Source organism: Tarenaya hassleriana, unplaced genomic scaffold (assembly GCF_000463585.1).
Source record: "Tarenaya hassleriana unplaced genomic scaffold, ASM46358v1 Cleome22, whole genome shotgun sequence".
Classification (NCBI taxonomy): domain Eukaryota; kingdom Viridiplantae; phylum Streptophyta; class Magnoliopsida; order Brassicales; family Cleomaceae; genus Tarenaya; species Tarenaya hassleriana.
Genome location: NW_010965541.1, coordinates 569061 through 596442, shown reverse-complemented (window position 1 = coordinate 596442; position 27382 = coordinate 569061). Strand labels below are relative to the sequence as shown.

The 27382-nt window shown below is 37.8% G+C and overlaps 5 protein-coding genes across 12 annotated transcripts; 1 reads left to right on the top strand and 4 right to left on the bottom strand.

Annotated features, from left to right (window-relative positions):
• Positions 1 to 1645, bottom strand: LOC104814833. Its single transcript, XM_010543037.2, has 2 exons — positions 1101 to 1645; positions 1 to 925 (listed from the first exon to the last, which is right to left on the bottom strand). Exons 1-2 carry the CDS (start codon positions 1552 to 1554, stop codon positions 207 to 209), a joined length of 1173 nt encoding a protein of 390 aa, XP_010541339.1. The 5' UTR covers positions 1555 to 1645; the 3' UTR covers positions 1 to 206.
• A 688-nt stretch (positions 1646 to 2333) lies between these two features.
• LOC104814830 (probable pyridoxal 5'-phosphate synthase subunit PDX2) lies at positions 2334 to 5024 on the bottom strand. The gene is made up of 6 exons (XM_010543035.2): positions 4747 to 5024; positions 3782 to 3869; positions 3582 to 3655; positions 3172 to 3363; positions 2815 to 2912; positions 2334 to 2729 (listed from the first exon to the last, which is right to left on the bottom strand). The coding sequence occupies exons 1-6, from the start codon at positions 4924 to 4926 to the stop codon at positions 2597 to 2599; spliced, it is 765 nt and encodes a 254-aa protein (XP_010541337.1). The 5' UTR covers positions 4927 to 5024; the 3' UTR covers positions 2334 to 2596.
• Positions 5025 to 13197: 8173 nt separating this feature from the next.
• LOC104814829 (F-box/kelch-repeat protein At5g60570-like) lies at positions 13198 to 15415 on the top strand. The gene is made up of 2 exons (XM_010543034.1): positions 13198 to 13338; positions 13632 to 15415. Exon 2 carries the CDS (start codon positions 14080 to 14082, stop codon positions 15247 to 15249), a length of 1170 nt encoding a protein of 389 aa, XP_010541336.1. The 5' UTR covers positions 13198 to 13338; positions 13632 to 14079; the 3' UTR covers positions 15250 to 15415.
• Positions 15416 to 16296: 881 nt separating this feature from the next.
• Positions 16297 to 18959, bottom strand: LOC104814828 (serine/threonine-protein kinase-like protein CCR4). 8 transcript variants are annotated; one of them, XR_771988.1, is made up of 9 exons: positions 18394 to 18959; positions 18237 to 18315; positions 17873 to 18120; positions 17561 to 17778; positions 17359 to 17485; positions 17222 to 17293; positions 16950 to 17133; positions 16728 to 16853; positions 16297 to 16633 (listed from the first exon to the last, which is right to left on the bottom strand). XR_771988.1 is itself a non-coding variant. In XM_010543030.1 (8 exons), the coding sequence occupies exons 1-8, from the start codon at positions 18587 to 18589 to the stop codon at positions 16790 to 16792; spliced, it is 1188 nt and encodes a 395-aa protein (XP_010541332.1). In that variant the 5' UTR covers positions 18590 to 18959; the 3' UTR covers positions 16297 to 16789. The 8 variants fall into 8 exon arrangements, 7 of the variants coding, with proteins under 7 accessions (XP_010541332.1, XP_010541329.1, XP_010541333.1 ...); XM_010543030.1 differs by having other exon boundaries at positions 16297 to 16853; XM_010543027.1 differs by having other exon boundaries at positions 16297 to 17133.
• A 6426-nt stretch (positions 18960 to 25385) lies between these two features.
• LOC104814827 (60S ribosomal protein L12-3) lies at positions 25386 to 26072 on the bottom strand. The gene has a single exon (XM_010543025.1). The coding sequence runs from the start codon at positions 26031 to 26033 to the stop codon at positions 25533 to 25535; it is 501 nt and encodes a 166-aa protein (XP_010541327.1). The 5' UTR covers positions 26034 to 26072; the 3' UTR covers positions 25386 to 25532.
• Between the last annotated feature and the right edge of the window lie 1310 nt (positions 26073 to 27382).

Here is a 27382-nt window from a genome sequence, read left to right as displayed (position 1 = left end):
AGAATAAACGATTCTTTATAATTTCTTGACCCGCAAAATCACGATTACAAGTTACAAAAGTATAACGGGCAACATCTCTTTCTTGGCCCTTATTCCATTATTTCACAAATACAATAGAAATATAATTAAAGTAAAACAAAAAAAAAAAACATCAGAAACGTTTTATAGGTTCGGTTGATTCACCATGAACTTAGGGCTATTTCTTCTCAGACAGCTGCAGAAAGTGGTTGAGGTTTGAACATGCAGACTCTGCAGACCGGAGAAAACAGCGATGGTGTCTGATACTTGTCTTCTCCGCCCATTATCGGCATCGGAACTCCGGTCTTCACGCCGGAGAGATAATCCGGTCTGTATGTCTTTCCCAAAACACCCTCCACGAGTTCGCTCAGGCTGAAGAACTTGAACTGAGTCTCCAGATGGGCAAAAGCGTCATTTTCCGGCAACTGGTAGTTGTGGACTCTGTTCTCTTCTTTGCCGATGGGTCTCACTTTGATGTCCATTTGGACAAGACCAGAGACAGTGACTCTGACGCTGTTTCTCTCGTCGGTTCTCTCGATGACGATCTCTCTTTCTCCAGAAAAGGCCCTCCATTCCGATTGTTCGTCGTCCGGGAGAGCGATGGGTTCGTCGTTCCATCTAAGGGTGAACTCGTCGACCTTGTCGTCCCATTGATCGACCCTCTTGGCCGCGATCACGAGGTTGTGGCTTTCGAACATGACATTGAAGGCCTGAACCCATGTGAAGTCTCTAGTTCTCCCAGCGGGTCTGGTGCCGATGAAGTGAGCATTGATTTGAAGGTTGTGGTCTGAGACAATCGCAAAGTTTCCACCTCTGGCTCCGTGGAAATAAAACATTACACCATCTCCTCCGATGAATCGTGGGTCGTAGCACAGAGAGCCGTAGCCGTTGCAGTTAGGTTTTCTCCCTGTAAGAAAAAGAAACCGGTTAAAACCCTTGTCCCTCGTGTTAGAATTAACAATTCTCTGACTGTAGATAGATCATAGAACAGAAAAGTTTTTGTATGCAAAAAAATCCATGTTCATTGCGATGGAAGCTATTGGCAAACCTATTCAAGAACAAATCTATTTGCAGAGACTTACACTTGCAGGTAGCTTCACACTTGCTGGTGCATTCAATGTAGCAACCCTTTGTCTGCTTGTTCTTCTTGGGCTTTCTCTGGGGACACTCAGAAGGACAAACCACCGTCTTGTAATAACACGCGCCCTGAGCCTCGCACCTCGCCTGTTCTTGCCCCGTTGGCAATGGTGACAGCACCCTGTAATAAGCAGATTCATCTTTCTTACCCTTGTCCTTGCCCTTGTCCTTTGGACCTTTCCCTTTGTCTTTACCATCACCCTTCTTGTCATCTCCTTTTCCCTTTCCCTTTCCGTTACCGTTATCGCCCTTTCCTTCACCGTTATTTCCATTGTCGCCATTACCGTTGTTTCCATTGTTCCCGTTTCCTTTTCCGCCATTGCTTTCTGCTATTGCAACTTCTGTCAAGATTAGCAGAACAAAGAGCGCGACAAGCACGTAGGACTTTCTGCGTTCCATTGCTCAAGCTGTTGCCTTTTTTTCCCGCTCTCCTTCGGCTATTTTATGAATGAATGCTTTGTTTTGTTTTTTTTTTCTTTTTCAGGTGCTTTTGTGTGTTGTGTTGTGGTGAAACAATGGCGAGGAAGAGATATATTTATAGCGAGAAATATAAGAAGGGGTTTTGACTTAAAGGAAAGTCCATGATGTGACTTGCTTCCTCGAGAGAAAGAAGACGACTCTTTGAGTTCATGTCAAGTCTCTGCAGTTGTGTTTCGGAAAGAGGCCGGTTGCTGAAGCTTCAAGGTCAAAACTTCGAAACAAAAAGATTAAAAATTCATTGAAACTCGATCAAGGAAAGCTAATAAACATATTCTTCCTTAGTTTTTTCTTCTCCTATTGGTGCCATTAGAATCTGTTTCCATCTTCTCCGGTCCTTTTCTTGTTTTATGAGTTCTGATACCATTTTTTTGGGTTCATGTTGCCTTTCTGCGCAAGCAAGGGGGTAGTTTGAAAGTGAAGGTTCTTGACATAAACGAAGAAACCCCATGTTTTCCATCTCTGTAGATGTGTATACTGTAAGACATGTTTGACCTTTCTCACCCTGCAAGCTTGGACCTTTTCGAGATATCAAAGAGAAACCAAACCAAGAACGTGGAAAATGTTGCAGACCGATCGGTTTTCAGCCTAAATCAAACCAAACCGAACCAAAACCGAGTTTCAAACTCAGATCGGTTTTCACAAGTTTTAGCCTTTTCAGTCTTGTCGCACTGATACCACATGAACCGAGTAGCAGAATCGAGAGGCAAAAGGGTTTTTTTTATGTAAACTCATAGGGTTGCTTCAGTTCAACAAGCTACCGCGAGCTGTATTGACCGAACCAAATCAAGAAAACAATACATGAATCTGCTGGGAGAGACCTATGGAATTTCTTTTGAATGATGAAAACTATCTTGCGTTTTTCAAAATATGACGAAATAAAACCCGAAACTTTCCAAGTTTTTATTTCGGGAAAAGTGTTTTTCGTTCTTCTTCTTCTTCTGCTCCCGGGTTCTTTAATCGGTTATTGAAATATGGGAAGATCAGGCTTTACTTGCTCTGCATCCAAGCTCGTTCCTCCAATGGGGACAATGGAACTGCTGCTTGAAGAAGCCTCTTGTTCGATCTCTTTCGTCATCTTCAGGAAGTAACTGTGCCTGTTACGGATGAAGAACAATCAGATCAGAGAGGCCGAAACGAGAAAAAGACTGGGAAAAGAATTAATCTGGAGATCGCTTTTACCATCGGGTGTCGGCAGTTAACTCGGGATGGAATGCAGTACCCAACAAGTTTTTCTGTTTCACAGCGACGATGACTTTCTTCTCGGGAAGAACATCTTCCTGAGAACCCGAGATCGTGAAATCAACAAGAAAATGCAAATAAATCCATAAGTGTTCGTTCATTCCAGTTACCCACGAAAAAAAATGTAAACTTTATGCAGGTTGCTACTGAAAGACATGTTTTAGGGTACACATTCCTTGTATTGGTTAAAAAGTATGAACATTTATTCATCGGTTCTTCCAGACAAGATTACCAGGTTGTTTCAGGCGAAACAGATTGGATTGATGATAATGTGTGTGTGTATATATATAAGCAAACCTCTTGAATTTGTACGGTAGAGCTTGAATACAACACGTTGTTTGACGGGACAGGATAATCGGCCAACACTTCGACATCGGGACCAACATCAAGAACGGCCGGTGCACGTATGAAAACTCCGCGGAATGTCTCTGGTCCGCCCTCGTAAGATGCAAGCCGACGGGCTGAAATCTCGGCTTCAAAACTTTGAATCTGAATATAGCAGAGAATAATTCACGAGTAAACCTCGGCCTAGCATCATATTGCCGAAGAACATTCTAGCTTTTTCTTTCAACCCGCTAAAGATGATGTTCGATGACGCAAGTGAATTACATGAAACTACAAACTTGTGAATACATACACATATGGGTCACGAAGACCGGTGAAACAGAACAAAACTGAAAATTATCAGCGAAACGCATAATTTTTACCTGACTGCCGAAGAAATTCCGGTGCACAGTGCAATCTAGGCCACCTATTAATTCCTGCCCTCCCTTTTTCTGTCCTGAAATTTCAAGCATTTCTCGTCATACTCCCGAACTATTTGCAGAAAAACCATTATAGGAAAGTCTGAGAAAATTTGATACACATCGATCTTGACAACGAAGATGAAAGATCGAGGGGAACTCACCAACCGCTCGGTCAGCCAAGAAGATAAGACCTGCACATGTTCCCCAAACAGGTTTCCCCGCCTTTACAAACTCACGTAGAGCAGGGAACTTTGAAAGGGGAAGAAAAGAACAGCATAAGAACAGAGAAGTATCGTCCTTTGTCACTGTCACAACGGAGCAACATCTCTAAACACAATGGGATCTCTTAAAATCAATCTAAATGCAATGAACAAAGTCTTCACTTTTACATTTTGTGAACTGTTAAAGAGAAATCATCACAAAAACAAACTACTAGAGTGGTCTCTTAACAGTTACAAACAAGGAACATGAGCAAAGTACAGGATCTAAGCAATCTACAAACCCGAATAATCCACGCAAACATACAGATTGAAAGACTGATGCAGAGAAAACGAAACCCATCTCAAAACCTTGTACCCACACAATCTCAAAGCCAAGACCTTTGAACAATTCCTTCCGGATTACAAATCATCAGACCAAGGATTTTTCACAATTGAGACGAAGATGAAGCGTATTATGATGCACTTTCCTCTACCAGGCAAGATTCTGAACTGACAAAATAGAACAGTTGCAGAAAGACACCAACGTGCGACCATTAATCATAGAGAAAAACAGAGAGAGATATACATCCTAAGGAAAGAAACCAGATTGTTTGAGGGTTTTCTTCCTCGAATAGTCTGAATTCCGGAATCCAGCAATTCCTACGAAACTTTTCATAATTCCGAAGCGCCCATTTGGGGCAAAAAGACAGATTTCATATTTTTCACACACAAAAGGCAGAACCTTTCCTAGATTCTTCAAGTGGGTCCTCAAGAACACGAAATTACATTCCCGGACACATCGGATACGCATATATATACATGTGGACACAAACAAATGTTGTACAGAACACATGTCCAAGCATATGTAAACACAGAGAGAGAGAGAGAGAGAGAGAGAGAGAGAGAGAGAGAGTGGTGGGGAGAACCAGGTTATGGAACTCGGCGAGCTTGGCCATGGTGGTGCTCTCGCCGCCGGGGATGATCAGAGAATTAACCGCCTGAAGCTGCTCGGGCTTCCTTATCTCAACCCCTTGAACACCGAGCCGCCGCAGCGCCGCGATGTGCTCGTTGAACGAACCTTGCAGAGCTAATACCCCGACGGTCATGGCGGCGGCGGAGGGGAGAGAGAGAGAGGGAGGGAGAGAGAGATGTAATAACGCGTCGGATGACTCTGTTTTTGCACTCGACTCGACAGCCTCTTGATTTGTTGTTTCGAGTACGACAATTTCTCACCCTTTTGTTTTATTTTTTTTTCAGTCAATATTTTGATCTCCCACTAATTACCGAATTCATGAATTTTAATTTGGTATTAATCCATTAAATATTAATATTTAATATTGCTAATGAGGTATTGAATATCTAAATGTCTGCGGCTATGGTACTTTATCGAAATTGGTTTTTAACCCTTAGAAAACTTAAAAATTACAAAAGAACCCTAAATTAAGTTGTATATATACGATTAACAGTATACAGTGATCAAACCAAAAACACTTGAAAGTTAAAACAATTCAAATCTAAAAAAAAAACAAGGGGAGGGAGAAGTTATGCTAGTGTTTTTCTAACTCACGGCGCCTCCGAACCCTAGCTCTCGGCAAATACTCCCCCTTTCTCCGTCTATCTATGCTTGGATCGAATTTGATCAGTTTGAATTTTCCTTCAATGTAAATTTTTTTTGTCCATTAGGGTTTCTTTTGGATTGTAGGTTTTCCATTTTTCGTTTACCGTCTTCAAATATTGTGGATGATATACATTTTGTACTTTTCTCCATTCCTTTTGGCGGGTCGTCGATTTCGAAATTAGGGTTTGTGGCGTTTAGCCAGAATCGCTCGATTATGATGCTACGGGTATTAAGCTCTTTGAAGGTCCGTTGGGCCTTTGTTCTTCTTCTTCTCGCCCTCTGTGCTTCATGTCGACTGCATTTAAGATGTATGTATTTTTTGTGGAATGTTGGTTTCTTTCGATTTCCTTATTATTTTTTTCGCTTGTGATGTCATGATTGCTGTAGAAAATCTTTTTGAAAAAGTATGTTCATTTGTGGCAGAAATTTTGATTTTATGATTCTTATCCTGAATGTGATGTTTGTATATATTTATGGTGAAAAGGTTTTTATTGGTATCAGGGGTTTGGTTGGCGATGAATTGAATGAGCAGTTGTCCCTTTTTGCAGGAATTCCGAGTTCATTCTTGCGTTTATTGGTGGCTATTGAGTTATTGTTGTGTTTAACAATTGATGGCATAAAGTTAAAGTTTTGCCTTGTGGAGAGAAGAAGAGGGTGGCTGAGGGTTGAGATTTCTGCAAATATATTTGTTATAAAGTGATGCTACTTTTAAGTCGTAGTAGTTTCGATGCCTCGAGTTGTTTTGTTCATCTGGTTGAATGGCATCCTTTGGAGTAACGAAACCTGATTGGGTTTTGAAGACTTTCGAGCCCTCGAAAGTCGAAACTGTTTTTTTTGCAGAGTAAGGGAGTTGGTGTTTGGTCTGAATGAGCTTCTAATTCTGATTTTGAAACTTTAGAGCAGTAGATGTCTGTGCAACGGTTGCTTTTGAATGATTTATCATGAATAGATGGTGAATTCTAGAGCATTGGGATGATTTGTGCTGGATTTGACGTCATATATCCCATGTTGAAGATTTTTTTTTTCATTTTGGATTTTTTCTTGTAGTAGAGTTGGGTTGTGAATTGGGAGATGCTTATGGTGCATGTTTGCCAATTCTTGCTATTACATGTGTTAATTTGAATAGTAATCTGGTTTTAGTCCGTTGCTCCTAAGGGTAGGGTTCCCTGTGCTGGATTACGGGTGCTCTGTTGTCATCAAACCCTGATGTTGATCGATATTAATTCAATGCTATTACAGGTTCCAGAGTTGTTAGCTCAACAGTTGAGAATTTTTCATTGCACATTTAAAGCCAGATTTTTAGAGATAGCTTTTCGTTTGCCCATGCAATGGATTGCTTTGGGCGCTCGAGGAGAACTAGTCAATCATCCAAGACCTATCTGAGTAAAAACCATTGTGGGTTTTCCCGGGATCTTTTGATAGATGATTTTTACTAGACCATGATGGGATTTGCGAAGCAAGTTCAATTATTTTCCCAGAATCCAAGTCATTCTTTTCATCTGATTGTTTGGCTTCATTTATTTATTTCTTCATTGATTTCAGGATGAAAATGGGAAAAAAAAGAAGATGATCCGGTAGCTACGGCAAATTGGTAAGCATGGATTGGATACAAGGTTATCATCCCCTCAACAGGTCCTTAAGTGAATGCTAGAATGTACCTCACGATTTCCCCGGAACGAAATGCCTTATAGTAAGCGAGTTTAATAGTCTGTTGGGTAGTAGAAAAGGCATAGGAGTGACTAGCCATTTCTTCTTTCGGATGGTCGTGATCACTTCCTCTTTCCGAGCAATTGTGGATGGTTAAAGCCACCCCCATCATTTGCAAACTTAGTTAATGTTTATATTCGTAATCACACATCCCTACTATAAAGTTTTTCTAAATTAACACATCTATATAATTCATTTCCATGCATGGATTTTGGATTTTGCATGTTCAACCTAATCTTCTAGCAAACATGTCGTGTGGTAGCATTATTATTTGCTTGTACTACAGGTTCTGTATCGAAGGATTTAGACGGCAAGCATTATGCTATCAAGGTATATTAGAGTTCTCTTTTCCCTTAGTGCTGCCGCAAGGCTTTCATTTTGTGTTTCTACTTTTATGATATTTCATTTGAACTATGACTAATCGTCATTGTGTAACGGGAGAGTGCAGATTATGGTAAACAATACGCATTTGGGCATTTCACAAGTCGTTTTTACCAAGGCTACGGGTGCACCTTCAGAAACCACTATGGGAAATGTTCTCCACGAGGTACCATCTTGGTTATAAAAAAACACGAGACACACTTATATAAAGGGACCTAAAATCTGAGGCGCGAGACGAGTCGTCCACCGTATTTTTAAATAAAAAATGGGTAAATAAAAAAAAACACTGAACTTTTCAATTTTGACAAAAAAAAACACCGAATTTTATTTTTTGTCAAATAAACATTAAACTTTTTAAACGAATCTAAAAAACACTGAACTTTTTAAATGATCCAAAAAATACATAAACTTTTCTCTGATTATCAAGAAAACACTGAACTTTTTAGTGATCCAAAAAAATACATGAACTTTTTTCGATTGTAAAAAAAAACAACTAAAAAAAATAATCTGACGTGTTTGCATCTCATTGTGCCACGTCAGTCATTTTGTTTATTTTGACAATCGTTGAAGAGTTAAGTGTTTATTTTGTCAAAGTTAAAAAAGTTTAATGTTTATTTGATAAAATAAAAAATTCAGTGTTTTTTGTCAAAATTTAAAAATTCAGTGTTTTTTTTTTGGATTTTCCCATAAAAAATTTATAGTTCAATTATATTAAATTTTTTCATGTTAAATATCTATTATAAATGATCAAATACAAAACATTTAGGTGTTGAATGGCAAAGGGTTTTGGGAGTTTTTGGATTTTAAAAACTCAAAAAATTATCAATCTAAATTTTTTAAATTTGGTTTTCCTAAAAACCAGGAAAACCACTTTATGGAAAAAATTGAACTAAAAACTAAAAGCTATATTTTTTTGGATTTACAAATCTATAAAAACCAAAAGCCAAAAACCAAAAACTAAAATCTAAAAACCAAAAACTAAAACCAAAAACTCAAAATAAAAACCCCATCCATTCAACACCTTAGGCGTTGAATGGAAGAGGCTTTTTGGATTTTTAAAATCTAAAAACTAAAAAAATTGACAATCAGGTTTTCATAAAAGTAGTTTTCCTAAAAACTTGGAAAACTACTTTCAACAAAAAAAAATCAACTAAATACTAAAAAACTCTTTTTATTTGAATTTACAAAAACCAAAAACCAAAATCGAAAACCAAAAATTAAAAAGTAAGTCCTTGACTGGAAGTGGTTTTCTCAGTTTTTTGAAGTTGAAAACCTAAAAAATCTCCAGTCATGATTTTCTTATTTTCGTTTTTCTAAAAACCCGGAAAGTCAATTTTTTGAAAAACTAATGGGAAAGTCAAAAACCACTATTTTGTAGATTTTAGAGAGTTCTTTTGTAAATTTTAGGGATTTGTTATTAGATTTTTTTATTTTTATTTAAAAAAATTATATAAATTATTTTAAAGATAAAAATATTCATTGTTAAAAATAATTTCATATTATATCTATATCTATATAAAGACAATATTCTTACCATTTTTACCATAACTCATATTTTTCTGGAAAAGATTTTATAATTTAAGTCATGTAATTCAAATGTTATTATTCAAACTATATATTATAGTCATCTTATATTGTTATTACTAATATTAATAAATATGATTTTTGTGTTAATGTTAAAAACTTTTTTGATAATTTTTAAATATAAAATCAAAAATTAAAATATTATTTCTACCAATCAAGTTTTATAAAAACTGTAAAATCTACAAAAACCAAAAACCAAAAGCTAAAAACCAAAAACCAAAAACTAAAGCAAAAAACACAAAGGTGTTGAATGGATGGGGTTTTTCTTTTGAGTTTTTGGATTTAGTTTTTGGTTTTTAGATTTTAGTTTTTGGTTTTTGGTTTTTGGTTTTTATAGATTTGTAAATCTAAAAAAATATAGCTTTTAGTTTTTAGTTCAATTCTTTCCATAAAGTGGTTTTCCTGGTTTTTAGGAAAACCAAATTTTAAAAACTTGATTGATAATTTTTTGAGTTTTTAAAATCCAAAAACTCCCAAAACCCTTTTGCCATTCAACACCAAAATAAAAACCATTACCATTCAAGATCTAAAGCAAAAAACTCAAAATAAAAGATATTATAGTCAAAGTCTTATTATCCAGACCTTGAATAGTAATGATTTTTATTTTGGATTTTTTACTTTAGTTTTTGGTTTTTAGTTTTTGGTTTTTAGCTTTTGTAGTTTTTACAGTTTTTAGAAAACTTGATTGGTATAAATAATATTTTAGTTTTTGGTTTTAGATTTTATATTTAAAAATTACCAAAAATATTTTTTAGCATGAAAACAAAAATTATATTTATTAATATTAGTAATAACAATATAAGATGACTACAATATATATTTTGAATAATAAAATTTGAATTATATACTTTAAATTATAAAAATTTTTTCAAAAAATATGAGTTATGGTAAGAATATTGTCTTTATATAAATATAGGTATAATGTGAAATTATTTTTAAAACAATGAGTATTTTTGTCTTTAAAATCATTTATATAATCTTTTTTTTAATAAAAATAAAAAGTCTAATAACAAATCTCTAAAATCTATAAAAGATTGGTTTTGGCTTTTACGTTACTTCCTCAAAAAAATTGATTTTCTGGGTTTTTAGGAAAATTGAAATAAAAAAAATCATGATTGGAGATATTTTAGATTTTTAACTTTTAAGACGTGGGAAAACCACCTCTTTGGTTTTTGTTTTTGGTATTTAGTTTTTTATTTTTGGATTTTGGTTTTTAGTTTTCATAAATCCAAAAAAAAGAGTTTTTTAGTTTTTAGTTGATTTTTGTTAAAAGTGGTTTTTCAAGTTTTTATGAAAACTAGTTTTATAAAAAAATTTATTGTCAATTTTTTTGGTTTTTGAATTTTAAAAACTCTAAAAATCTCTTCAATTCAAGTCTCAATGTTCAAAATCATTGGAATTAAAAATAAACTTCCCGATTTTTTTTTAAAAAAACTAAACATCAACTTTTTTAAAAAAAAATATCTAATCTAGATCAATATTATTATAACAATTAAACCAAAATTGTTGTTTCCCTTTGTTTTAAGTTTTTGGATTTTTTATTTCGTTAATTTTGAATATTGAATGTTAACTATTTTAATTTAAATAATTTATTATGTATATTTAATATAAAAGAATTTTTAATATATTTTAACTACAAATTTTTTATTAAAAATACACAGGATACTTGCGTCTCTCTTGTGTCCCGGATTTTAAGACCTTTTAGCGCCTCGCTTTTTTCACAACCAAGATGTTGATGGAGAATTGGCCAATGACGAGAAATCTGGACCACCGGGTGCTGTTGGAGAGGAAACTGCTAAAAAGTACTTACAGGATGTAGTTGCTGCTCTGATGATGTACCTCCGTGCTCATGTATGATGATGATCTCCATCATGATATGCCCGATTAGCACCATGATTTCTCGCCGTCTTCTCGCTTGATTTGATGCAAAGAAAAAAAAATCCAGAAATTATCCTCGGGGATATGAAGGCCGACTTAAAACCCTAGTGTGTTTCCTCATCCTTCATCAGTTTCTTGATATGTGTTTTCTAATGGCAACAGTATGAGCTGTTACTGCCAGGGTGATGATGATGAACTCCGCCGATCTCTCCCAGGACTCCTGTTTTCACTGCTCCAGAATGTTGTGTAGGTCAGGTTTCTCTCTTTGGTCTTCCCCATCTGAGTACAATATCTCGAGTCAGTGTGCGTGCATGGAAATGGTATCGGTTCTCGGGTATGGATCAGGTGTAACACACGGTGGCCGAGCTGCGGATACATGGGACAGTACCCGTTTCTCGGTGAGAGCCTTCAGGATACTTATGGCAAGGTGAGCACTTGACAAATGCCCTGTTGTTGTTTTTGTCTGGTATGGGCTTGACAGATTGTTCGTAATCCTCTGAACTGAATCCGAATCCACTTCTGAGAAGAAGCTTGATCGAAGGCCTTAAATTGCAAAGGTGAGTTGTTACTGTCCACTTTGCAGTAAAAATCCTGTGCAGTTACATGTCCTAATAGCGTAGGATGAAAAACGGTAAAAACAAAACCAGAGAAATGTAAAAAGAGCCAACTTTCACCTGACCCGAAAAGGCCGTGTGATCTTTCAGAGTTTTTTTTATTGGTACAAACGTTCCGTAACCTACAAGGAACACGGGGGAATATGAGTAGATTTTTCTCGTTGACCGAATCCGTTTCGTCAAAATGGTCAAACCGAAGTTCAAAGTGTGTGAATGAATCATATTTCTTCTCTTAGACTTCGGAACCCGTTTAACCATCTGCTAATTCAAACTCTATAGTTAATATAAATCATTCGATTTAATTTTTATAAATAAAACAACAAATTTTGTTTGGTTGTTTCCTTTTAAAGAAATTAAAACGAGAGAATAAACTAAAAAGAAAAACCAACGCGGGGGGGCGTGGGTCTGAAAATAGAATAATTGAAAAATCAAAAGGAAAGGGTGAGGGGTTAGTGATAATCACGTGCGTTAAGATTCGGGGTTAATGGATAATCACGAGGCTCATGTTGGTGGCATTACTGTAATTCATTTGGTCAATTTTTGTTTGGCGCCGCCAGGAACAGTAAATTGTTCGTTTCACTCTCTTCGTTCCTTCTATTTCTGCCTCTTATTTTTTCGTTAATTACATAAAGATCCAACACTTACCAACCAAACCCTAGTGCGGTCTCTTGTCTGTACCCTCGCTTTCTAATTTTCCATTAATTTCATTTACTAGATCACTGATCCCGTGGGTCCCCCTAAATTAATTTTCCATTTATTTCATTTCTTTCTTAATTTACGCAACTATTGTTTGTGTGTGTATGTAGTCATGTAGTCATTAAATATGACGGAATATTACATATTGGGCAAATTGCTCTTATTATATTTTTATGGTGTGATTCATGAAAAATATATAGAAGAGGGTAAAGCCCAATTTCAGTTAAATAATACATCAATATTTTTTCAAACTCATAAATTTTTTTGAAAATGATGTAAAATAAATTTTAAAATTTTTTTGGTTTAACAAATTTATTCACAAACTTCAAGATATGTCATTATAATTCTCAAATTTTTCAGGTTTTATCCAAAAAAAGACTATGATATAATTTTATGAATTTGGGATTTATTATTGAAAAATTATAATTTTTAATTATAATTAAAATCTAAAACTTTTCTAATTAATTCGAATTCGTTCTCACAAGGTCTATTGTTAAGAATTTACCCTTAAAAACTAGTTTATATGGGGGGAAAGATGCACATAATTCTATAAAATATCAACTAATCTCATAATTGATAAGTGTGAGATTTTAACGATATTATTCAATATTCAGTATCATATTAAAATATTGTACAAATGATAACCGTAGAAAAACGATTATAAAGTCAATTCTATGAAATATTTCATCAAAGAAAAATTACATGTCATCGATATTATGACTCATGAATAAGAGAGATCTCGCTATTAATTCCTCGATTATTTCATGGAATTTTACAGGGTTCAAAATGATAATATCTAAAAGATTTGGACGATAATGCAAATATAGTTTTTCCTCTCCGCTTCGCTTCCGTTTAATAACCCATGCTCTCCTGTAAATCTTCTTTCAGTCTCTCTGTTGCAGTCTCTCTCCTTGTCTCTCTCTTTCTCTCTCCGTCTCTATGCCGGTCGCCGGAGAGATTTTCATCGGCAAATAGTTTCCGGAAGGTGACCGGAATGACCCGCGACAACGAGATCCGTATCAATCCATTGGAGGTTTTCGGTAAGCTTGCGGGCATCCTTCGCTTCTGGTTGTGTTGCATGGATTTTTCCCTGTTTTCGAGTTCGCTGTTCCGTTCCTGAGATCCGCGTGTTCTTGATTTTCGGATCTGGACCCGTTTCCTATCCAGATTTTTGGATTTTTTTTTTTGTTTCGAATCTCGGATTTGGATCTAACTTTTTCCTTCTTGTTAATCTCGTGCGGTTTCATCGGTCGGGATTGTAGCGTTTTTAAAGTATTTGGCTATGATTGTATGACTAGTTTCCTATTTATCTGAATTTATATGGTATTTTCAGATGATTCTGGTTGCAACCGAAGAGAAATGAGGCGATTCTTGACATCGGCGATTCGTCGATTGGGTAACGTCTGTTAGGTTGTCGGGTTCTGCATTGGTGATTGGATTTTGACCCCCGGTTTCAAATTGGTCATCGGACTGTTTGATTCGGAGTTCGATCTGTTGTATTTGGTCTCGAATCGGAGTTGGAGCTCTCGGGTTGGGTAAAAGATTGAAATATGGGTGCTATTGTTTTGATTCGTTAAATTGATGGACACAATAAACAAGTGGAGATTATTTGGGGGCAGCAAAGATCGGAATCTGTTTTCCGGATACTGGGACAAGAGAGTTGCTCAATTGAGAAGGGGTGTTTGATACTAGAATCTTGACAAGTTTTCTTGAATCAGATTTGTTTTTGTCTTTCTTTGTTCGGGTAATTCATCATTTCTGAAACTGGTTTAACGATAATCATGGTTACGGGCCATTCATTCGAGGATATGGCTGAGGACGGGGATAGATTGGAAGTTTCTGCTTCTGTGGTGAATGCTAGGGCGGGAGTGAACGATGGTCGTATCCGATTGGGATCAAGTGACTCGCTTCTCCCCGGTCTTATCGATGATGTGGCCCTGAATTGTCTAGCTTGGGTTCCGAGATCGGACTATCCTTCACTATCATGTGTAAACAAGAAGTACAATAGGTTGATCAAAGGCGAATATTTGTTTGGGTTGAGGAAGCAATTGGGGATTGTCGTAGTTGAGCATTTTGTATTTATGGTTTGTGACCCGAGAGGGTGGTTGGCGTTTTCTCTTGCCAAAAAGAAATGGATGGTACTGCCTAAGATGCCTTGTGACGAGTGCTTCAACCATGCAGATAAAGAGTCATTAGCTGTTGGGGACGAGCTTTTGGTTTTCGGGCGAGAGTTATTCGACTTTGCCATTTGGAAATACAGCTTGAAGTTCCGCTGTTGGATCAAGTGCGAAGGAATGCACCGACCACGCTGCTTGTTTGCATCGGGAAGCCTAGGATCAATAGCCATAGTTGCCGGAGGGACCGACAAGAACGGTAACATACTTGCATCGGCCGAGCTTTATGATTCCACCTGGGGTAGATGGGAAATGTTGCCTAGCATGAACTTGCCTCGTAGATTATGCTCCGGGTTTTTCATGGATGGAAAGTTTTACGTGATAGGTGGGATGTCAAGCCCGACAGCTTCACTGACATGTGGGGAGGAATTCGATCTCGAGACCCGAAAATGGAGGAAGATAGAGGGGATGTACCCGAACGTGAACCGGGCAGCTCAGGCTCCACCACTTGTAGCAGTGGTGAACAACGAGCTGTTCACGCTGGAGCACCATACCAACATGGTGAAGAAATACGAAAAAGGGAAGAACAGATGGAGTGTGATGGGAAGGCTTCCGCCTATGACGGATTCATCGAACGGATGGGGCTTAGCATTCAAACCTTGCGGGGATGAACTGTTGGTCGTGGGGGGGCAGCGAGGGCCGGAAGGGGAAGGCGTCGTGGTGAATTCGTGGTCGCCTCAATCGAGAAGGAAAGATGGAAACTTGGAATGGAAAGTTGTGGGCGTGAAGGAGAATGTTGGAGTGTTTGTCTATAACTGTGCCGTGATGGGCTGTTGAAACAGGTTTCGGGCTTTACTTCTTCTTCTACTCTTGTTCTTAGTGTTCTGTCCCTTTTGTCTCCGTCTTTGGGATATTATTATTATTGCTTTTTGTAATCTGCATTTTGCTTTATTATTACTCTTTCTTGGGAAATTGGAAAAGCAAGGGCCAAGTGTTTTTACCACTAATTCATCATTTTATCTGAACGCATAAAGAATGGTATGGAAGCTGTTATTTGCCAAATTGTATTCGATAATCAATTGTAAACATGATTTTTGATTGGACAGGTGAAAAAGAAAAAAAAAACAAGACGGATAATATATTCTATGGTATGAAACCATATATGATAACTAATGTAAATAAATATAGTTTTTTTTTATGAAATGTATATTGTATTAAAAAAATAATAGTTGTTTTTATTTTCAAACCGGATGAACTGGAATACATACTAATCCTAAAAGAGAAATATGGAAGAAAAAAAAATATGTATTATGGCAACTCCTCCTTTTATATTTATTTAGTAATTTTTTATTTAAAAAATCTTTTTAAATCCACGTAAAGGTCTTGTAAAAAAAAAAAAAAACAGTTTCATGTACGATCAAACTGCTTATGTAGTACCGTTGAAGAAACATTATTGAAAATTATGTTAATTCCCCAACGGTCACAAGTTGTCAAAATCCGAATTTCGAGATTACTTTTTTAATGGAAAGAAAATCATACCGAATTTCGAGATTATTTAGTTTTTATATGGAATGGTAATTTTGATTATTAATCGAATAACCGAATTGAATAGAACCGAATAAGATATAATCGTATTCGAACCGAACTCGACATCAAAATTGAACGGTAATGATTTCTTTAAATCCGAAAAAAACAGAAATCGAATCGAACGGAACATGATAAAAAAAAAACCGAAAAAACCGACAATTTCTTTGAAAAAATAAACTTTTTATCGAATCGAACCGAACCGAAATTTATATAAAAACCGAATGGTTATAGTTTTTCTATGACCGAAATAACTAAACCCAAATAAAACCGAACCGAAACCCGAATTGGCTACCCTGGTCACTGCTAATTCATATACTCTTTGAATTTGAAATTACCACTTACAGAAATTTCTTTTATAGAAGCATAATGGACAGAGGGGAAATGAGACGAAATCTCAAGTGAAGAGCTCACTCCCAAGTGTGACAGGACCGATCTCTTCTTCATCGTACAGTTTCCCGAATCTCAGCTTCTGAATCTCTTGGAGCTTCATTGCAACGTTTCTCATCAACGGTCTTCTTATCTGGTCATCATCCGTACACTGCAACGCCAATTCCATCATCTCTTCCGCCATTTCTGCCGCGTCATCTCCCAGAGTTTGATCAGTTATATCTCTGTATCTCTCACAAGTCTTCGCCTTTCAAGAAGAAAACAATGGAAGCTTCTGGTAAATTCTAAGAGCTTTGATTTCAGAGGATATTACAACGATGTTTCTGCTCATGTTGTTTTACCAGGAACACGAATCTTTGATCTGGGTTTGACCCGTTTCTATCGTTTGCTTCCTTTCCCATGACTAATTCAAGTAAGAATACTCCGAAACCGTATACGTACTCCTCTGAGAAAGATGATCGTTTGACCTTCAAGAAACAGAAAAGCAATGGGGGAAGATGGATTTCAGTTCTGGGTTTTGTAAAGTTTGAGACTTTAACGGGCTCAAAGGAGAGATTGCGAACAGAGGATCGATGAAACTATCGGTTGATGTCGAAGAAGGTCCAGCTTGGTGCGAATCCTCGCATACCAATCTAGATATTCCATAATCGGAAACTTTTGCTGTGAAATTCTCGTCAAGAAGAACGTTTCTCGTTCTGAAATGCATATGAACCAGTGGAGGATCCAAACCATGCAAGTGTTCAAGCCCTGCATATATATATATATATATATATATATACCAATAAGGCTTGGTATCAGTGTGAATCATCACCATGGATGAGAAACAAAAGTGTACCCTTGGCGGCATCTAAGGCAATGAGCAATCTCTGCTGAATGTTTAACCTTCCATTGGGAATGCCATCACTGTCTGCAACAGCAACAAGTCAAGCAAGACTTCACATATATGAACATGGATTGCAGAGAAGACTTTACCATATAGGTATCGTCCAACGTCTCCATTGTGGATGTAATCTGAGATCAGAATCTGCTGATGGGTATCCTCGTAATACCCACAGATCTTAACAAGATTCTTGTGCTGAACTTGAGCCAAGCGATTCAACTGCATTACATAATACATTAGTATGAATTTATGCTCTTCTGCACTGATTCTTGGCATGGGCAAGAATGGTTTCACCTCGCGAACGAATGACTGATTCTGGTTGTGTATCCGTCTTTTCACAGCCACGATTGATCCGTCTTGAAGTAACCCTTTGTATACTGAACCGAAAAGCCCTTCACCCATCATGTTATTCTGGTTGAAATAGTTTGTGGCTTGATCCAATTCCGGAAGTGTTATCTTCCTCAGGTTCTGTGTACTACCACATGACGAAATCTTGATCTTCTCCTGCATCTCTAAAGAACCCGGAAGAAGCCAATTCAAGAACAATCAAAACGTTTTTTATTCTCCTGACGACATGTGTAACTATGAGACAACCATAACTATTACCACGAGGAGATGGAAGAGGAGAAGAAACTGTCTCGGATGTCGTTTGCCTCAAGAATCTCCTCCTTCCGACACACATCAAGTAGATGTATATAAACCCGACGATGAGAAATACAAGGAAAGCTGCTCCGATTCCACCAATCACTGCAGCAAATCTCTGCTTTCTTGGTTTCTCGGCATCGGTTTCTTGAATAGGAGTAAGAGTCGGGACATCGTTGCCCTCAATAACCGGACTCTCTCCTCTCCTTTGGCTGCATTCAGAAGTGAGCCATAACAGTCAATTATAAGCTCTGAGATGTCAATGTAGGATGTGAAGAAAGAAAAACAAGACAGACACTAAGAAAACCAAGGTGAGCTGCTCACTCACAGAGACACAGTGTTCAGTTCTCCTAGTTTACAGCTGATGTCTCTGGTCATTCCATTCTCAGGAACAAATGAAATCTGAGCTGCAGCACAAGAAATGTCTCAGCCTTCAAATTGCGAAGAACGATAAAGACCTTGTATAAACAAAGAGCAACTGCTACCAAGGCCATGGAAATTAACATTACTGGATGATGAAACTTGACCAAGGGTCAGCAACAGCAGCTGCTGCCACCGGAAAAAGGAGCGCATCTCTAAACAAGAACTACTCCATGGGAAGACCTCTGTGTCCTGGAACTCTGTTTTCCACTTACTTGTTCGTGAAGAAACCCGTAAACTGAACCGGGTTTCCAAATGCATTCATTGATTCACATGATCCATGAAGAGGGGATTTCATAGCACAATTTGTGTGGATTATCTTAAACGATTGGGTTGGAGCCCAGAATTTCAAACCGAAGTAGAAAAGCTGGGTTCTTAACGAGGACACTGAGGGGTTGGTTAGTCAACACTGAATCTTTTGCGGTAACTGAAAAGCGATATCATTATTTTGAATCGAGATTTCAGTACAGGCACGGATACCCATGAAGAAAAATCCAAACTTTGACAACTATGAAGCTTGTCGAAATGTAAAAAGGAAGAAGTTGAGCTGGGCAAAGGATCGAACAGGTTGCGAGCAAATCGCAGGAAAGCTAAGAAGCCCCAAGACAGCTAAGAACAGTTCAGAGACAGAGATCGCACACAGAGACACAACAAACAGTACATGTCTTTATCAACACTGTAAATCTTTCTTTTTCTACTCTTACTCTGTTATAAAAAACCCAGGAAATCTAGAACAGAGATATCCAGAAAACATCATATATATTTCACAAGTCTTGCATACATATATAACTTACAAACCAAACTGAATAAATAACTGACACGTAACTGAAACATAAACTAACTGCTTTATCTTATCCAGACTTAATTTCAGACTTCCTTCTCTTCATGTAAAGGCTTGAGCCATCCAATTTACTTGCTAACATTCTCCTCCTTGGCTTGAGCCTTCGAACACATTCCTATCATCTGTTTCAGCAACTCGAACCGGCTTGGATGAAACGACTTTGTAAATAAGTCTGCCTTCTGCTCCTCAGTTCTGCAGTGAACCATGGAAACTTCTCCTTCTTTTTGAACCTCCCTCAGAAAATAATACTTAATCTTGAAGTGCTTCGTTTTGCCATGAAACACAGGGTTGTGTGAAATGGCAATTGCAGCTTGATTGTCAATAATCATCTTTGTCGGTCTGATACATTCCAACCCAAGATCCTTCAAGAGTTTCCTCAACCAAATAGCTTGCTTTGCTGCTTCTGTAGCAGCTACGAATTCTGCTTCAGCGGAAGACTGTGCGACAATGCTCTGCTTCTTTGAACTCCATGAAAAACAGCCTGAACCCAGTGAAAAACAAAAACCTGAAGTACTTCTTCATGTCTTCACTTGATCCAGCCCAATCACTGTCAGCATATCCTTCTAGCTCAAATTCTTGACACGATCTGAATCTGATACCCAGGTTCTGAGTTCCTTTCAGATACCTAAGTACCCTCTTTGCAGAAATCATATGCTCCTTCTTAGCACATGAGAGGTATCGTGATAGTATATTAACAGCAAACAAGATATCTGGTCTTGAAGCTGTTAAATACATCAGACATCCAATCATGCTTCTGTACAATCCTTCATCTATTGCTTCACTTCCTTCAAATTTCTGACACTTCACCTTCGGATCAAGTGGTGTCTTCATACTCTTGCAATCCTCCATATTAAATCTTGTCAAAATCTGCTTAAGATACTTCTGTTGTCCAATAAAAATCGTACCTTCTGTCTGTTGAACTTCGAGTCCTAAGAACTGAGACATGAGACCAAGGTTTGTCATCTCGAATTCCTTATTCAGCAAACCCTGTAGGTCTTCAATTTCTGCATTATCATCTCCAGTTATTAGCAGGTCATCAACATACAAGGAAACAACTGTCAACCCTCCTCCTCCTTTCTTGGTGTACAACGTGTACTCACTCAGGCTTCTGACAAACTTCAGACCTTGAAGACACTGGTCAATCCTCTCATACCAGGCTCTTGGAGCCTGTTTGAGACCATACAACGCTTTTTTCAGCAAATACACTTTATCTTCATTTCCTTCGATTTTGAAACCTTCGGGTTGCTCAATGAACGTCTCCTCTTTTAATTCCCCATTCAGGAATGCTGATTTGACGTCCATATGCAACACCTTCCATTTCATTTGTGCAGATACAGCCAACAAGAATCTGATCGTGTCCAACCGAGCAACAGGGGCAAATGTTTCTGAATAATCCACCCCCCATTCTTGAGCATACCCTTTTACAACAAGCCTTGCTTTATGCTTGTTGATCGAACCATCGGGGTTAAATTTGGTCTTGTAAACCCATTTTACCCCTATCACCTTCTTCTTTTCTGGTCTATTGACGAGAGACCAAGTTCCATTTTTGTTTATCATCCGAATCTCCTCCTCCATTGCAGCTCTCCATTTCTGATCAGACTTGGCATCCTCATAGCATGCTGGTTCTTGTCTTCCCAGAGATCAGCACCTTCGAGGAACGCACGCATCCTCACTGCCCAGATCTGGTAGGCCTCGCCATTGAAGATCGGAGCATTCTGCACAGGATTTGAAGTTGTCAAATTTTCTGTTTGATCCATCTCCTACAGATCCGAGAAAGATCCTTGACAATGCTCTGATACCACTGTCTCTGTTTCCAAAAACTTAACGTCTCTACTTACTATAACTCGATGTGAGTTTGGTAAGTAGACTCGATAAGCTTTGGAAACCAAACTATATCCAACAAATATACCCATCTCTGACTTCTCATCAAGCTTGTCTCTCTTCACATCAGGGATCAGAGTAAAACACAGGCATCCAAAAATCTTAAAATTTGTACAGATAGGTTTCTTACCCACCCAAGCTTCATAAGGAGTTTGCTTCTCCAATGCCTTGGTTGAAAGCCTGTTGAGTAGAAATACTGCTGTACTTGACGCCTCTGCCCAAAAACGTTTAGGCAAATCTTTCTCATACATCAAACACCTAGCCATCTCCATTATTGTCCTATTCTTCCTCTCGCTTACCCCATTCTGCTGTGGAGAATAAGGTACCGAAAACTGATGTTTTATCCCAGACTTTTCACATATATCTCTGAATCTGCTTGATGTGTACTCTGTCCCATTATCAGATCTTATCACTTTGATCCTCTTCCCTGACTCATTTTCAACCTCGTTCTTGAACTTAGCAAACACATCATCAACTTCTGTCTTCATTTTCAGAAAATAAATCCAACACATTCGAGTAAAATCATCAATAAAGATGATAAAATACCTGCTTCCAGTGAATGACGGAACAGGCATTGGTCCACAGACATCGGTATGGATCAGTTGGAGCTTGTCATTTGCTCTCCAAGATGAAGAACCAAATGGCAATCTCCTCTGTTTTCCACGGGGACAGGTCCTACAATCTGCTACATCCTCCTGATATTCTGGTAAACCAACCAACATGTTGTTCTTCGACATAAAAGTTAGCCCTTTGCTATGGAAATGTCCCAATCTCTTATGCCAGAGATTTTCCACCGAGATCTGTGACTGTGTCTTCATAGCTTCAGCCTTGCTTGCTTCAGGTATGTATGAAAAACTATTGTTTTTCATCCTAATCTTGAACAGACACGAGTTAATATCATTTCCAATAACACACTCTTCATCTCCAAACCATACCTTATACCCTCTTGAAATAAGTTGAGCCACACTCAGCAAATTCTGGTCAATATCTGGAACATACAAGACGTCAGGCAATACTTTGACACCCTTTGTTGTCTTGATACAAACATCTCCTTTACCTTCAACTGTGATATATTCACCGTTCCCTACCTTGACTTTCGACTTGAATGAAGTGTCAAGTACCTTGAACAAACTTCGATCACTAGACATGTGGTTTGTGCAACCACTGTCAATCAACCAACCATCTTTGTTACTGCATGATGAAAGACATGTGGCAACAAACAGGTTTTCACCTTCTGTTGTTTCTGCAGATTTTGCCACAACCTTTTGTTGGACCTTGTTTCTGCAGAATCTTTCAATGTGACCAAGTTTGTTACAAGCTCGACACTTGATGTTCGGATTTCTCCAACACCTCCAATGTGGATGGTTCTTCTTGTTGCAATGTTTACATGGCTCGTGAAAATTCTGACTGGCATTTGCTTCAACACTTGCTTCTCCTTGCATCGGATTTCCAGATTCTTTTCTCTGTTTCTGTTTGCCCTTGTCTGGTTTATTTCCTTTTGCCTTAGCCTTCATTGCTCCCTCAACTGACTCCTCTTTCCTCATGTACCTTCTTTGTTCCTGTGCCTGGAGAGCACTGAGAATCTCAGGTAGTTTGATTGCTGAGAGTTCTTTCGTGTTTTCCAGAGAAGCGATCGTTGCTTCGAACTTCTCAGGTACTGACACCAGAATCTTCTGAACAATCTTGTTATCATCAACCTTTGTGCCCAGAATTCTGATGTTGTTAATTATGTTGACCAGTCGATCAACATAAACTTTCACGGTTTCATCATTCTTCATCTGTTGCTTCTCAAATTCCCGCAACAGGTTCAACACTTTCATACTTCTGATTTTTTCATCACCTTCATACTCTGTCTTCAGGAAATCCCACATTTCTTTGGCAGAATCGAGATTCATAATCTTGATCAGAATCGATGGCGTTACTGCAGCAAAAAGACAGGATTTCGCTTTGGACTTCTTTGTCACCCTCTCTCTATTATTCCTCAATTGGTTGACTGTCGGATTCGCTGGCAAAGCAGGAATCTCATAATCTTCTCCCACCGCTTCCCAGAGATCAGCACCTTCGAGGAACGCACGCATCCTCACTGCCCAGATCTGGTAGGCCTCGCCATTGAAGATCGGAGCATTCTGCACAGGATTTGAAGTTGTCAAATTTTCTGTTTGATCCATCTCCTACAGATCCGAGAAAGATCCTTGACAATGCTCTGATACCACTGTAAATCTTTCTTTTTCTACTCTTACTCTGTTATAAAAAAACCCAGGAAATCTAGAACAGAGATATCCAGAAAACATCATATATATTTCACAAGTCTTGCATACATATATAACTTACAAACCAAACTGAATAAATAACTGACACGTAACTGAAACATAAACTAACTGCTTTATCTTATCCAGACTTAATTTCAGACTTCCTTCTCTTCATGTAAAGGCTTGAGCCATCCAATTTACTTGCTAACAAACACAGACCACAGAATCATTTCTTTGTTCAGTTCCACGCTCGAAAACTAAAAGAAACCCCACAAGACCAAAACTTTGTCCGCACAGGAATTTTCCAAACAAAACTGAAGAAAGGGTTTTTTTATTAAAAAAAAAACAAAAGGGTTTTTCGAAAATTTATCACAGAATGAGGATGAAACATCTTTTTTTTCCCGGAAATTAAGGGTTGCTAATCTGGGAAGGAAACGGATGCGAGTGGTAGACAGAGAGAGTGAGCTTCAAAATCTGGATAGAAGCTGAAACATGGCTACTGAAGCATCAGCTTTCGCGAGAGAGAAAGTATACATGCTTTACCCTTTTTTCTTTTTCTTTTTGTTCTGGGCAGAAGCTGAATGAAAAGTAAAGAATCTATTCTTACAGAGAGATGGAGAGAGAGAGAGAGAGATTCACATACGTTGGAAATATGCATTGAAGAAGAAATAATGTTTTAGTTTTGGTTTTGCAGAAGAGAGGAGGACAAAGTCGGGGATGGGAGTCTGATCATTTTGGTTTTGCATTTAGCTTTTATTGATAAAATATTATAATTTAAAAATAAAACCTATTTTTTCGATTTTAAAAAAAGATAATGACATATAAATATCTAAACTTTTACAAAATTCATAATATAAAATTCTCAAATCAATACTTAATTTTTCAAAACTTACATATAAATAACTAAACTTTTAAAAAACTTTCAAATACAACCAAATTCTATTAACGTCAGTCTAATTTATACCTATACCTGAAAAATCATGTTTTTATATCAATTTTAATTCGTTTACGATTTTTTTGGTAAAATAATTCTTTTAGGATTGATTGGCCGAATTGGAGAAAAGCAACAAAGACGATTAAAAAAGACCAGACCGGACTTGACTGTCGCGCACGACACGACACACGCAAAGGTGGTGCCACTTCTGAAACATATGATGTAACATTCGTTCCACATTTCATTATTTTGTTCAATAAATTTTTCAAAATTATTTTTTCCTGTGAAATCCGAATATTTGTAAGCTTTAATATTATCACTCATGTGGACACAATGTGGATTTTTCTACATCCTTTTCTTGAGCTTCTTGGAGGACCATTTCATTATATCATATATATATATAAACTCTGCATGCAATGCGTTGTGCAGTTCCAATCATTTTCCATATCGTGAAAAAAAAAAAAAGGCCCAAGCCCAACTTATAGATTCTCCACACGAATAAGCCCTTCAAATGCACCATAATTTACGACTCTGCCCTTCCTCTGATTCTCTCGGTTCTCAAGTTCGAATCGGTCTTCAATGAAAATCCTCTCACTCCCCTTATTATTCATATTGCACACAATTAAAATATATTTCAATTTATTACGGTTTAAAAAAAAAGGTCTAAAATCAAATATAACTCGAATTTAGTACAATCTTTGTATAAGCAATAAATCATGGTTATTAATCAAAATAACTGTTTAAATCTGATGAATAAACCCGAATTTAAAAAAAAATGAAATATCTTGGGAAAAAAACCAAATCCAAAACCACAAATGACCGTCCCTAATTCTCGGACGGAATTCGAGAGATGCCCAAAAACCCAAATCATCCACTTTCGTAATATTCATGACCTATTTTCGTTAGCAATTGATAACACTGGCTGAATATAAATTGCAATTTTTTGTTTGGTATTCATATAGTAAAAAAGCTTGGAACCAAATCGAATCAATCAACAAATAAACTGTTTCTTAACCAAAACGCTCATCCCTGAATGACTCACAACTCCAGATAACTGATATTGTGGTCATTGCTTTCTTCTTTACCCATGGAAAACACATAAACAATGTCCCATTTGCCCAATTCATCCATATTTTCCTTCGTGTCATCGGATTTACCTCAACTCAACAACGAGATTCATATAATAAACAATCACACAAAATTGTCCGGCGAATTCGTTCACTGTTCTGAATCTTGAAATCATATGATACTTGGGAAAACCAACCGAAACAAGGGAGAAAAGCTCAAATGTGTACCGTTTCACTCGCTTGGGATGTCAACCTCGCCGTCGGAGATCTCCTCCTGAAGATCCTTGGGATCCTTTCCGTCGACGGTGCAACCCACCGAGACGCACGTGCCGAGGATTTCCTTCACGGTTCCGCTCAGATCCTTCGCCATGGATCTCCCACGCATCACCTTGGCGATCTCGATGACGTCGTCGAGGGAGATGTTGCCATTGTGCTTGATGTTCTTCGTTTTCTTCCGGTCACGCTCCGGCTCCTTGAGCGCTTTTATGACTAGAGCCGCCGCCGACGGAACAACCGTTACCTTCGCCTGACGGTTCTGGACGGTGAGCTTGACGGTGACTCGGAGACCCTTCCATTCCTTGGCCGTCTCCTTGGCGATGTCTTCTCCGATCTTCTTCGGGGAGAGACCGAGTGGACCGATCTTCGGCGCGAGCGAACTCGCCGCTCCTACCTCACCGCCGGTGACCCGGACGAACACCTCTACAACTTGGCTCGGGTCGAATTTCGGCGGCATTTTCTCCTACCCCTTCTTTCTCTCTGGGTTCTAGGGTTTTTTCGTCTCGTATATATACTACCAGTTAGGGTTTCTCCGAAATCGGGCTCATTCTTTGTGAACATTACACGCACTTACGAACCTCACTTGATGGGCCTTTCGATAAGTTTGATATTGTTAATGGGCCTTATGGGCCCAACCCATCGCGTCGACTTGATTAATTTACCATTTTGTCCTTACGTAATGGATCATTTGGTGTGACTTCTTATGGATAGATAAATCCCCGACGGTGAGATTTCTGCAATGGCCTACGAAACCATAGGACGTGATATATTAACATCACTTTCTCACGCATATATATATATATATATATATGGCACACACATATATATATATATATATATACATATGCGTGCAGTGGCGGATGCACGTTAAGGACAATGGGGGCAAAGACCCCCATTAGTTTAATTAAAAAATGTATTTTTCTTTGTAAATTTTTACAATTTTGCAAATAAAATTAGAAATGCCCCCATTTATAATAGAAAAAATTATGTTTGCCCCTTATTGAATAATTTTCTAAATCCGCCACTGTATGCGTGTGTTGGTGTTGGGTTACCAAGAAGAATACGAATAGATGATTTGCTAAGGGCACCGAGAAAGTTTTAAACCAAAACCACCAGGAGATCATTAGATCCGAGGGTCGTTTGCATATCTTATATTATACGATAGACACACGGTAAACTTATTCACATTTCTTATTTTTTTGGTAATATTTGCCCTTCTCTATCTTATACATAGTATGTTGTGACCAATGTATTAATATCAATGATTCGATTACCGGAAAACATTACACGTGGTGGTCAAAACAGTAATGTTTTTGTTCGTGGTGGTGGGCGTGAAACGATTACCCGAAAAATTTAGGGTTGCAGGATTCGTACCCAAAAGACTGCATATAATTTGGTATCCGCACCGGTAATTTTTTTTTATTATCTCGAATACTCGGACAAAAAGGTAAATGTTAAAAATTGGCGAGGATATATATGTCAGTTACCGATATAAGCTGGTTTTGGTCACCAATTTTTCATTAATCGTACTTGTATCTTCTAGCGGAGTGATAAAAAAAATTAATTTCCCTAATCATGAAATATTTTCAGTTATTTTGTGGCTTTTGTCTTTGATATATATTGCTCGGACCCTCGCAACGTTTCCATGCAGGTAGGTGGTCGGGACTTGTTGACGGCTAACCGTACGTTGGACTTGACGTCTAGCCTCAAAGTTTGTTCAACTTCTGAGAATTCTTCGGGGAACCAAACTTAGGGGTAGCTATTTCGGTTATTAACCGAATAACCGAACCGAACCGAATAAGAGCG